The sequence below is a fragment of the Notolepis coatsorum genome (assembly GCF_963971535.1).
Source record: "Notolepis coatsorum genome assembly, chromosome: 17".
Classification (NCBI taxonomy): domain Eukaryota; kingdom Metazoa; phylum Chordata; class Actinopteri; order Aulopiformes; family Paralepididae; genus Notolepis; species Notolepis coatsorum.
Window position 1 is genome coordinate 15563630 of NC_140181.1, and position 14362 is coordinate 15577991.

The 14362-nt window shown below is 41.6% G+C and overlaps 1 protein-coding gene across 1 annotated transcript in view; it reads right to left on the bottom strand.

Moving 5' to 3' along the window:
* Positions 1 to 14362, bottom strand: part of vwa5b1 (von Willebrand factor A domain containing 5B1) — a gene marked incomplete at both ends in the record, with an annotated part of 142186 nt that overhangs the window by 85210 nt on the left and 42614 nt on the right. Inside the window, 1 exon segment of the mRNA XM_084333349.1 lies at positions 14074 to 14184. Coding sequence (XP_084189475.1) covers positions 14074 to 14184 — 111 coding nt within the window.

Consider the following 14362-nt stretch of genomic DNA (forward strand, 5'->3'; position numbering starts at 1 on the left):
CTTGCAATGGGCCTGGTCTACAAGATACACTACGCGACCAAGGTACCCATGTACATGTCAAAATACTTCCCAAAGGTCAGTGAATACCACGATCACAACACCAGAGGGAGCTCCACAAATCATGTAAAACCCAGATTCGGCTCAAACAAGGGACTAAACACGTTTCGCAATTATGCCACATCAATGTGGAACGCCCTGCCTAAAGCTGTAAAGGAATGTGAATCACTACCCACTTTCAAAAACACTCTCAAAAAACACCTACGTGAGACTGCAATTCGAAACTGGCCCCTACAAATGTCCTAACCTAGTTGTACAGTAAATGACCAAGTAAGGCTTTGTCAATATTCCAATGTACAGTGTAAAATGTGTGTGTGTCCCCTACCCAACCCCCCCCCCCCCCCCCACCTCCAATGTACAGCCCTCACCCAACCCACCCAACCCCACCCCACCCCACCCAACCAACCTCCTCCAATGTACAGTTTCTACGCCAAATGGATACACTCCTTTTCTGGACACTTTTGTATCACAAACAGTACTGTATTTGCAAATCTGATATGTCATAAATGTATAGATGTAGCAGTACTGTCTATCTGTATGTCATGTATGTCATATATGTTACGATGAATTGAAAATGGGGGACCCTGATGTAAACAAGACGAAAGTCTTTCTCTGGTCTGCATCCCCTTAACAATTGTATGTATTGAGCTGTACTGTACTGTACCCATTCTGCAATCTGTTAATAAACTTTTCAATCAATCAATCAAACTGCCCGACACCTTGAACTACAGTAATGTGTTACTAAGTTACTGCCCGACACCTTGAACTACATTAATGTGTTACTAAGTTACTGCCAGACACCTTGAACTACAGTAATGTGTTACTAAGTTACTGCCCGACACCTTGAACTACAGTAATGTGTTACTAAGTTACTGCCCGACACCTTGAACTACAGTAATGTGTTACTAAGTTACTGCCAGACACCTTGAACTACAGTAACGTGTTACTAAGTTACTGCCTGACACCTTGAACTACAGTAATGTGTTACTAAGTTACTGCCCGACACCTTGAACTACAGTAATGTGTTACTAAGTTACTGCCCGACACCTTGAACTACAGTAATGTGTTACTAAGTTACTGCTCGACACCTTGAACTACAGTAATGTGTTACTAAGTTACTGCCCGACACCTTGAACTACAGTAATGTGTTACTAAGTTACTGCCCGACACCTTGAACTACAGTAATGTGTTACTAAGTTACTGCCCGACACCTTGAACTACAGTAATGTGTTACTAAGTTACTGCCAGACACCTTGAACTACAGTAATGTGTTACTAAGTTACTGCCAGACACCTTGAACTACAGTAATGTGTTACTAAGTTACTGCCCGACACCTTGAACTACAGTAATGTGTTACTAAGTTACTGCTCGACACCTTGAACTACAGTAATGTGTTACTAAGTTACTGCCCGACACCTTGAACTACAGTAATGTGTTACTAAGTTACTGCCCGACACCTTGAACTACAGTAATGTGTTACTAAGTTACTGCTCGACACCTTGAACTACAGTAACGTGTTACTAAGTTACTGCCCGACACCTTGAACTACAGTAATGTGTTACTAAGTTACTGTCTGACACCTTGAACTACAGTAATGTGTTACTAAGTTACTGCCAGACACCTTGAACTACAGTAACGTGTTACTAAGTTACTGCTCGACACCTTGAACTACAGTAATGTGTTACTAAGTTACTGTCTGACACCTTGAACTACAGTAATGTGTTACTAAGTTACTGCCCGACACCTTGAACTACAGTAATGTGTTACTAAGTTACTGCCCGACACCTTGAACTACAGTAATGTGTTACTAAGTTACTGCCCGACACCTTGAACTACAGTAATGTGTTACTAAGTTACTGCCCGACACCTTGAACTACAGTAATGTGTTACTAAGTTACTGCCAGACACCTTGAACTACAGTAATGTGTTACTAAGTTACTGCCCGACACCTTGAACTACAGTAATGTGTTACTAAGTTACTGCTCGACACCTTGAACTACAGTAATGTGTTACTAAGTTACTGCCCGACACCTTGAACTACAGTAATGTGTTACTAAGTTACTGCCCGACACCTTGAACTACAGTAATGTGTTACTAAGTTACTGCCCGACACCTTGAACTACAGTAATGTGTTACTAAGTTACTGCCCGACACCTTGAACTACAGTAATGTGTTACTAAGTTACTGCCCGACACCTTGAACTACAGTAATGTGTTATTAAGTTACTGCCAGACACCTTGAACTACAGTAATGTGTTACTAAGTTACTGCCCGACACCTTGAACTACAGTAACGTGTTACTAAGTTACTGCTCGACACCTTGAACTACAGTAATGTGTTACTAAGTTACTGCCCGACACCTTGAACTACAGTAATGTGTTACTAAGTTACTGCTCGACACCTTGAACTACAGTAATGTGTTACTAAGTTACTGCCCGACACCTTGAACTACAGTAATGTGTTACTAAGTTACTGCCCGACACCTTGAACTACAGTAATGTGTTACTAAGTTACTGCTCGACACCTTGAACTACAGTAATGTGTTACTAAGTTACTGCTCGACACCTTGAACTACAGTAATGTGTTACTAAGTTACTGCCCGACACCTTGAACTACAGTAATGTGTTACTAAGTTACTGCCCGACACCTTGAACTACAGTAACGTGTTACTAAGTTACTGCCAGACACCTTGAACTACAGTAACGTGTTACTAAGTTACTGCCCGACACCTTGAACTACAGTAATGTGTTACTAAGTTACTGCCCAACACCTTGAACTACAGTAACGTGTTACTAAGTTACTGCCCGACACCTTGAACTACAGTAATGTGTTACTAAGTTACTGCCGGACACCTTGAACTACAGTAACGTGTTACTAAGTTACTGCCCGACACCTTGAACTACAGTAATGTGTTACTAAGTTACTGCCCGACACCTTGAACTACAGTAACGTGTTACTAAGTTAATGCTCGACACCTTGAACTACAGTAACGTGTTACTAAGTTACTGCCCGACACCTTGAACTACAGTAATGTGTTACTAAGTTACTGCCAGACACCTTGAACTACAGTAACGTGTTACTAAGTTACTGCCCGACACCTTGAACTACAGTAATGTGTTACTAAGTTACTGCCCGACACCTTGAACTACAGTAATGTGTTACTAAGTTACTGCCCGACACCTTGAACTACAGTAATGTGTTACTAAGTTACTGCCCGACACCTTGAACTACAGTAATGTGTTACTAAGTTACTGCCCAACACCTTGAACTACAGTAATGTGTTACTAAGTTACTGCCCGACACCTTGAACTACAGTAACGTGTTACTAAGTTACTGCCCGACACCTTGAACTACAGTAATGTGTTACTAAGTTACTGCCCGACACCTTGAACTACAGTAATGTGTTACTAAGTTACTGCCCGACACCTTGAACTACAGTAACGTGTTACTAAGTTACTGCCCGACACCTTGAACTACAGTAATGTGTTACTAAGTTACTGCCCGACACCTTGAACTACAGTAATGTGTTACTAAGTTACTGCCCGACACCTTGAACTACATTAATGTGTTATTAATTTACTGCCCGACACCTTGAACTACAGTAACGTGTTACTAAGTTACTGCCCGACACCTTGAACTACAGTAATGTGTTACTAAGTTACTGCCCGACACCTTGAACTACAGTAATGTGTTACTAAGTTACTGCCCGACACCTTGAACTACAGTAACGTGTTACTAAGTTACTGCCCGACACCTTGAACTACAGTAATGTGTTACTAAGTTACTGCTCGACACCTTGAACTACAGTAACGTGTTACTAAGTTACTGCCCGACACCTTGAACTACAGTAACGTGTTACTAAGTTACTGCCTGACACCTTGAACTACAGTAATGTGTTACTAAGTTACTGCCCGACACCTTGAACTACAGTAATGTGTTACTAAGTTACTGCCCGACACCTTGAACTACAGTAATGTGTTACTAAGTTACTGCCCGACACCTTGAACTACAGTAATGTGTTACTAAGTTACTGCCCGACACCTTGAACTACAGTAATGTGTTACTAAGTTACTGCCCGACACCTTGAACTACAGTAATGTGTTACTAAGTTACTGCCTGACACCTTGAACTACAGTAATGTGTTACTAAGTTACTGCTCGACACCTTGAACTACAGTAATGTGTTACTAAGTTACTGCCCGACACCTTGAACTACAGTAACGTGTTACTAAGTTACTGCCCGACACCTTGAACTACAGTAATGTGTTACTAAGTTACTGCTCGACACCTTGAACTACAGTAACGTGTTACTAAGTTACTGCCCGACACCTTGAACTACAGTAATGTGTTACTAAGTTACTGCACGACACCTTGAACTACAGTAATGTGTTACTAAGTTACTGCTCGACACCTTGAACTACAGTAATGTGTTACTAAGTTACTGCCCGACACCTTGAACTACAGTAATGTGTTACTAAGTTACTGCCCGACACTTTGAACTACAGTAATGTGTTACTAAGTTACTGCCCGACACCTTGAACTACAGTAATGTGTTACTAAGTTACTGCCCGACACCTTGAACTACAGTAATGTGTTACTAAGTTACTGCCCGACACCTTGAACTACAGTAATGTGTTACTAAGTTACTGCCAGACACCTTGAACTACAGTAATGTGTTACTAAGTTACTGCCCGACACCTTGAACTACAGTAATGTGTTACTAAGTTACTGCCCGACACCTTGAACTACAGTAACGTGTTACTAAGTTACTGCCAGATACCTTGAACTACAGTAATGTGTTACTAAGTTACTGCCCGACACCTTGAACTACAGTAATGTGTTACTAAGTTACTGCCAGACACCTTGAACTACAGTAACGTGTTACTAAGTTACTGCACGACACCTTGAACTACAGTAATGTGTTACTAAGTTACTGCTCGACACCTTGAACTACAGTAATGTGTTACTAAGTTACTGCCCGACACCTTGAACTACAGTAATGTGTTACTAAGTTACTGCTCGACACCTTGAACTACAGTAATGTGTTACTAAGTTACTGCCCGACACCTTGAACTACAGTAATGTGTTACTAAGTTACTGCCCGACACCTTGAACTACAGTAACATGTTACTAAGTTACTGCCCGACACCTTGAACTACAGTAACGTGTTACTAAGTTACTGCCCGACACCTTGAACTACAGTAATGTGTTACTAAGTTACTGCCCGACACCTTGAACTACAGTAATGTGTTACTAAGTTACTGCCCGACACCTTGAACTACAGTAATGTGTTACTAAGTTACTGCTCGACACCTTGAACTACAGTAACGTGTTACTAAGTTACTGCCTGACACCTTGAACTACAGTAATGTGTTACTAAGTTACTGCCCGACACCTTGAACTACAGTAACGTGTTACTAAGTTACTGCCCGACACCTTGAACTACAGTAATGTGTTACTAAGTTACTGCTCGACACCTTGAACTACATTAATGTGTTACTAAGTTATTGCCCGACACCTTGAACTACAGTAACGTGTTACTAAGTTAATGCTCGACACCTTGAACTACAGTAACGTGTTACTAAGTTACTGCCCGACACCTTGAACTACAGTAATGTGTTACTAAGTTACTGCCAGACACCTTGAACTACAGTAACGTGTTACTAAGTTACTGCCCGACACCTTGAACTACAGTAATGTGTTACTAAGTTACTGCCCGACACCTTGAACTACAGTAATGTGTTACTAAGTTACTGCCCGACACCTTGAACTACAGTAATGTGTTACTAAGTTACTGCCCGACACCTTGAACTACAGTAATGTGTTACTAAGTTACTGCCCAACACCTTGAACTACAGTAATGTGTTACTAAGTTACTGCCCGACACCTTGAACTACAGTAACGTGTTACTAAGTTACTGCCCGACACCTTGAACTACAGTAATGTGTTACTAAGTTACTGCCCGACACCTTGAACTACAGTAATGTGTTACTAAGTTACTGCCCGACACCTTGAACTACAGTAACGTGTTACTAAGTTACTGCCCGACACCTTGAACTACAGTAATGTGTTACTAAGTTACTGCCCGACACCTTGAACTACAGTAATGTGTTACTAAGTTACTGCCCGACACCTTGAACTACATTAATGTGTTATTAATTTACTGCCCGACACCTTGAACTACAGTAACGTGTTACTAAGTTACTGCCCGACACCTTGAACTACAGTAATGTGTTACTAAGTTACTGCCCGACACCTTGAACTACAGTAATGTGTTACTAAGTTACTGCCCGACACCTTGAACTACAGTAACGTGTTACTAAGTTACTGCCCGACACCTTGAACTACAGTAATGTGTTACTAAGTTACTGCTCGACACCTTGAACTACAGTAACGTGTTACTAAGTTACTGCCCGACACCTTGAACTACAGTAACGTGTTACTAAGTTACTGCCTGACACCTTGAACTACAGTAATGTGTTACTAAGTTACTGCCCGACACCTTGAACTACAGTAATGTGTTACTAAGTTACTGCCCGACACCTTGAACTACAGTAATGTGTTACTAAGTTACTGCCCGACACCTTGAACTACAGTAATGTGTTACTAAGTTACTGCCCGACACCTTGAACTACAGTAATGTGTTACTAAGTTACTGCCCGACACCTTGAACTACAGTAATGTGTTACTAAGTTACTGCCTGACACCTTGAACTACAGTAATGTGTTACTAAGTTACTGCTCGACACCTTGAACTACAGTAATGTGTTACTAAGTTACTGCCCGACACCTTGAACTACAGTAACGTGTTACTAAGTTACTGCCCGACACCTTGAACTACAGTAACGTGTTACTAAGTTACTGCTCGACACCTTGAACTACAGTAATGTGTTACTAAGTTACTGCTCGACACCTTGAACTACAGTAACGTGTTACTAAGTTACTGCCCGACACCTTGAACTACAGTAATGTGTTACTAAGTTACTGCACGACACCTTGAACTACAGTAATGTGTTACTAAGTTACTGCTCGACACCTTGAACTACAGTAATGTGTTACTAAGTTACTGCCCGACACCTTGAACTACAGTAATGTGTTACTAAGTTACTGCCCGACACTTTGAACTACAGTAATGTGTTACTAAGTTACTGCCCGACACCTTGAACTACAGTAATGTGTTACTAAGTTACTGCCCGACACCTTGAACTACAGTAATGTGTTACTAAGTTACTGCCCGACACCTTGAACTACAGTAATGTGTTACTAAGTTACTGCCAGACACCTTGAACTACAGTAATGTGTTACTAAGTTACTGCCCGACACCTTGAACTACAGTAATGTGTTACTAAGTTACTGCCCGACACCTTGAACTACAGTAACGTGTTACTAAGTTACTGCCAGATACCTTGAACTACAGTAATGTGTTACTAAGTTACTGCCCGACACCTTGAACTACAGTAATGTGTTACTAAGTTACTGCCAGACACCTTGAACTACAGTAACGTGTTACTAAGTTACTGCACGACACCTTGAACTACAGTAATGTGTTACTAAGTTACTGCTCGACACCTTGAACTACAGTAATGTGTTACTAAGTTACTGCCCGACACCTTGAACTACAGTAATGTGTTACTAAGTTACTGCTCGACACCTTGAACTACAGTAATGTGTTACTAAGTTACTGCCCGACACCTTGAACTACAGTAATGTGTTACTAAGTTACTGCCCGACACCTTGAACTACAGTAACATGTTACTAAGTTACTGCCCGACACCTTGAACTACAGTAACGTGTTACTAAGTTACTGCCCGACACCTTGAACTACAGTAATGTGTTACTAAGTTACTGCCCGACACCTTGAACTACAGTAATGTGTTACTAAGTTACTGCCCGACACCTTGAACTACAGTAATGTGTTACTAAGTTACTGCTCGACACCTTGAACTACAGTAACGTGTTACTAAGTTACTGCCTGACACCTTGAACTACAGTAATGTGTTACTAAGTTACTGCCCGACACCTTGAACTACAGTAACGTGTTACTAAGTTACTGCCCGACACCTTGAACTACAGTAATGTGTTACTAAGTTACTGCTCGACACCTTGAACTACATTAATGTGTTACTAAGTTACTGCCCGACACCTTGAACTACAGTAATGTGTTACTAAGTTACTGCCCGACACCTTGAACTACAGTAATGTGTTACTAAGTTACTGCTCGACACCTTGAACTACAGTAATGTGTTACTAAGTTACTGCCCGACACCTTGAACTACAGTAATGTGTTACTAAGTTACTGCCCGACACCTTGAACTACAGTAATGTGTTACTAAGTTACTGCCCGACACCTTGAACTACAGTAACGTGTTACTAAGTTACTGCCCGACACCTTGAACTACAGTAATGTGTTACTAAGTTACTGCCCGACACCTTGAACTACAGTAACGTGTTACTAAGTTACTGCTCGACACCTTGAACTACAGTAACGTGTTACTAAGTTACTGCCCGACACCTTGAACTACAGTAACGTGTTACTAAGTTACTGCCAGACACCTTGAACTACAGTAACGTGTTACTAAGTTACTGCCCGACACCTTGAACTACAGTAACGTGTTACTAAGTTACTGCCCGACACCTTGAACTACAGTAACGTGTTACTAAGTTACTGCCTGACACCTTGAACTACAGTAACGTGTTACTAAGTTACTGCCTGACACCTTGAACTACAGTAACGTGTTACTAAGTTACTGCCCGACACCTTGAACTACAGTAACGTGTTACTAAGTTACTGCCCGACACCTTGAACTACAGTAACGTGTTACTAAGTTACTGCCCGACACCTTGAACTACAGTAATGTGTTACTAAGTTACTGCCAGACACCTTGAACTACAGTAATGTGTTACTAAGTTACTGCCCGACACCTTGAACTACAGTAATGTGTTACTAAGTTACTGCTCGACACCTTGAACTACAGTAATGTGTTACTAAGTTACTGCCCGACACCTTGAACTACAGTAATGTGTTACTAAGTTACTGCTCGACACCTTGAACTACAGTAATGTGTTACTAAGTTACTGCCCGACACCTTGAACTACAGTAATGTGTTACTAAGTTACTGCCCGTCACCTTGAACTACAGTAATGTGTTACTAAGTTACTGCTCGACACCTTGAACTACAGTAATGTGTTACTAAGTTACTGCCCGACACCTTGAACTACAGTAATGTGTTACTAAGTTACTGCTCGACACCTTGAACTACAGTAATGTGTTACTAAGTTACTGCCTGACACCTTGAACTACAGTAACGTGTTACTAAGTTACTGCCCGACACCTTGAACTACAGTAACGTGTTACTAAGTTACTGCCCGACACCTTGAACTACAGTAATGTGTTACTAAGTTACTGCCCGACACCTTGAACTACAGTAATGTGTTACTAAGTTACTGCCCGACACCTTGAACTACAGTAATGTGTTACTAAGTTACTGCCCGACACCTTGAACTACAGTAATGTGTTACTAAGTTACTGCCCGACACCTTGAACTACAGTAATGTGTTACTAAGTTACTGCCCGACACCTTGAACTACAGTAACGTGTTACTAAGTTACTGCCAGACACCTTGAACTACAGTAACGTGTTACTAAGTTACTGCCCGACACCTTGAACTACAGTAACGTGTTACTAAGTTACTGCCCGACACCTTGAACTACAGTAACGTGTTACTAAGTTACTGCCCGACACCTTGAACTACAGTAACGTGTTACTAAGTTACTGCCCGACACCTTGAACTACAGTAATGTGTTACTAAGTTACTGCCCGACACCTTGAACTACAGTAATGTGTTACTAAGTTACTGCTCGACACCTTGAACTACAGTAACGTGTTACTAAGTTACTGCCCGACACCTTGAACTACAGTAATGTGTTACTAAGTTACTGCCCGACACCTTGAACTACAGTAATGTGTTACTAAGTTACTGCCAGACACCTTGAACTACAGTAATGTGTTACTAAGTTACTGCCCGACACCTTGAACTACAGTAACGTGTTACTAAGTTACTGCCCGACACCTTGAACTACAGTAATGTGTTACTAAGTTACTGCCAGACACCTTGAACTACAGTAACGTGTTACTAAGTTACTGCCAGACACCTTGAACTACAGTAATGTGTTACTAAGTTACTGCCCGACACCTTGAACTACATTAATGTGTTACTAAGTTACTGCCCGACACCTTGAACTACAGTAACGTGTTACTAAGTTACTGCCCGACACCTTGAACTACAGTAACGTGTTACTAAGTTACTGCTCGACACCTTGAACTACAGTAATGTGTTACTAAGTTACTGCCCGACACCTTGAACTACAGTAATGTGTTACTAAGTTACTGCCCGACACCTTGAACTACAGTAATGTGTTACTAAGTTACTGCCCGACACCTTGAACTACAGTAACGTGTTACTAAGTTACTGCCCGACACCTTGAACTACAGTAACGTGTTACTAAGTTACTGCCCGACACCTTGAACTACAGTAATGTGTTACTAAGTTACTGCCCGACACCTTGAACTACAGTAATGTGTTACTAAGTTACTGCCCGACACCTTGAACTACATTAATGTGTTACTAAGTTACTGCCCGACACCTTGAACTACAGTAATGTGTTACTAAGTTACTGCTCGACACCTTGAACTACAGTAATGTGTTACTAAGTTACTGCCCGACACCTTGAACTACAGTAATGTGTTACTAAGTTACTGCCCGACACCTTGAACTACAGTAATGTGTTACTAAGTTACTGTCCGACACCTTGAACTACATTAATGTGTTACTAAGTTACTGCCTGACACCTTGAACTACAGTAATGTGTTACTAAGTTACTGCCCGACACCTTGAACTACAGTAATGTGTTACTAAGTTACTGCCCGACACCTTGAACTACAGTAATGTGTTACTAAGTTACTGCCCGACACCTTGAACTACAGTAATGTGTTACTAAGTTACTGCCCGACACCTTGAACTACAGTAATGTGTTACTAAGTTACTGCTCGACACCTTGAACTACAGTAATGTGTTACTAAGTTACTGCCAGACACCTTGAACTACAGTAATGTGTTACTAAGTTACTGCCCGACACCTTGAACTACAGTAATGTGTTACTAAGTTACTGCCCGACACCTTGAACTACAGTAATGTGTTACTAAGTTACTGCTCGACACCTTGAACTACAGTAATGTGTTACTAAGTTACTGCCCGACACCTTGAACTACAGTAATGTGTTACTAAGTTACTGCCCGACACCTTGAACTACAGTAATGTGTTACTAAGTTACTGCCCGACACCTTGAACTACAGTAATGTGTTACTAAGTTACTGCCCGACACCTTGAACTACAGTAATGTGTTACTAAGTTACTGCTCGACACCTTGAACTACAGTAATGTGTTACTAAGTTACTGCCCGACACCTTGAACTACAGTAATGTGTTACTAAGTTACTGCCCGACACCTTGAACTACAGTAACGTGTTACTAAGTTACTGCCTGACACCTTGAACTACAGTAATGTGTTACTAAGTTACTGCCCGACACCTTGAACTACAGTAATGTGTTACTAAGTTACTGCCCGACACCTTGAACTACAGTAACGTGTTACTAAGTTACTGCCCGACACCTTGAACTACAGTAATGTGTTACTAAGTTACTGCCCGACACCTTGAACTACAGTAATGTGTTACTAAGTTACTGCCCGACACCTTGAACTACAGTAATGTGTTACTAAGTTACTGCCAGACACCTTGAACTACAGTAATGTGTTACTAAGTTACTGCCTGACACCTTGAACTACAGTAACGTGTTACTAAGTTACTGCCCGACACCTTGAACTACAGTAACGTGTTACTAAGTTACTGCCCGACACCTTGAACTACAGTAACGTGTTACTAAGTTACTGCCCGACACCTTGAACTACAGTAATGTGTTACTAAGTTACTGCTCGACACCTTGAACTACAGTAACGTGTTACTAAGTTACTGCTCGACACCTTGAACTACAGTAATGTGTTACTAAGTTACTGCCCGACACCTTGAACTACATTAATGTGTTACTAAGTTACTGCTCGACACCTTGAACTACAGTAACGTGTTACTAAGTTACTGCTCGACACCTTGAACTACAGTAATGTGTTACTAAGTTACTGCCCGACACCTTGAACTACAGTAATGTGTTACTAAGTTACTGCCCGACACCTTGAACTACAGTAATGTGTTACTAAGTTACTGCTCGACACCTTGAACTACAGTAATGTGTTACTAAGTTACTGCCCGACACCTTGAACTACACTAATGTGTTACTAAGTTACTGCCCGACACCTTGAACTACAGTAATGTGTTACTAAGTTACTGCCCGACACCTTGAACTACAGTAACGTGTTACTAAGTTACTGCCCGACACCTTGAACTACAGTAACGTGTTACTAAGTTACTGCCCGACACCTTGAACTACAGTAATGTGTTACTAAGTTACTGCCCGACACCTTGAACTACAGTAACGTGTTACTAAGTTACTGCCCGACACCTTGAACTACAGTAATGTGTTACTAAGTTACTGTCAGACACCTTGAACAACAGTAATGTGTTACTAAGTTACTGCCCGACACCTTGAACTACAGTAATGTGTTACTAAGTTACTGCCCGACACCTTGAACTACAGTAATGTGTTACTAAGTTACTGCCCGACACCTTGAACTACAGTAATGTGTTACTAAGTTACTGCCTGACACCTTGAACTACAGTAATGTGTTACTAAGTTACTGCTCGACACCTTGAACTACAGTAACGTGTTACTAAGTTACTGCCAGACACCTTGAACTACAGTAATGTGTTACTAAGTTACTGCCCGACACCTTGAACTACAGTAATGTGTTACTAAGTTACTGCCCGACACCTTGAACTACAGTAACGTGTTACTAAGTTACTGCCCGACACCTTGAACTACAGTAATGTGTTACTAAGTTACTGCTCGACACCTTGAACTACAGTAACGTGTTACTAAGTTACTGCCCGACACCTTGAACTACAGTAATGTGTTACTAAGTTACTGCCCGACACCTTGAACTACAGTAATGTGTTACTAAGTTACTGCTCGACACCTTGAACTACAGTAATGTGTTACTAAGTTACTGCCCGACACCTTGAACTACAGTAATGTGTTACTAAGTTACTGCTCGACACCTTGAACTACAGTAACGTGTTACTAAGTTACTGCCAGACACCTTGAACTACAGTAACGTGTTACTAAGTTACTGCTCGACACCTTGCACTACAGTAATGTGTTACTAAGTTACTGCCCGACACCTTGAACTACAGTAACGTGTTACTAAGTTACTGCCCGACACCTTGAACTACAGTAATGTGTTACTAAGTTACTGCCCGACACCTTGAACTACAGTAACGTGTTACTAAGTTACTGCTCGACACCTTGAACTACAGTAACGTGTTACTAAGTTACTGCCCGACACCTTGAACTACAGTAATGTGTTACTAAGTTACTGCCCGACACCTTGAACTACAGTAATGTGTTACTAAGTTACTGCTCGACACCTTGAACTACAGTAATGTGTTACTAAGTTACTGCCCGACACCTTGAACTACAGTAATGTGTTACTAAGTTACTGCCCGACACCTTGAACTACAGTAATGTGTTACTAAGTTACTGCTCGACACCTTGAACTACAGTAATGTGTTACTAAGTTACTGCCCGACACCTTGAACTACAGTAATGTGTTACTAAGTTACTGCCCGACCACTTGAACTACAGTAATGTGTTACTAAGTTACTGCTCGACACCTTGAACTACAGTAATGTGTTATTAAGTTACTGCCCGACACCTTGAACTACAGTAACGTGTTACTAAGTTACTGCCAGACACCTTGAACTACAGTAATGTGTTACTAAGTTACTGCCCGACACCTTGAACTACAGTAATGTGTTACTAAGTTACTGCCCGACACCGAGTTACAATACCTCCTCATAGCTGCGGCTCGTTGGGAACAGCGCCTTGAACGCGGAGCCAAAGCCGACGATGTTGAAAAGACAGCCGGGGACGAGACTCTTCAGGATCACCACCATGGCCTCCTGAGAGGGAGACGATGAAACACCAACACAAAGCACGAGAGAGAGACACCGACAGAGATGCAGGTGAAATGAGACAGAAAACCAGGCGAACACTCAACCACTCGCCGGGGCTGCCGGAATCCACGCAGTATTGACCTTTCTGAGAGCACGTCTTGTCGCTCCTGCTACTCAGCCCTTT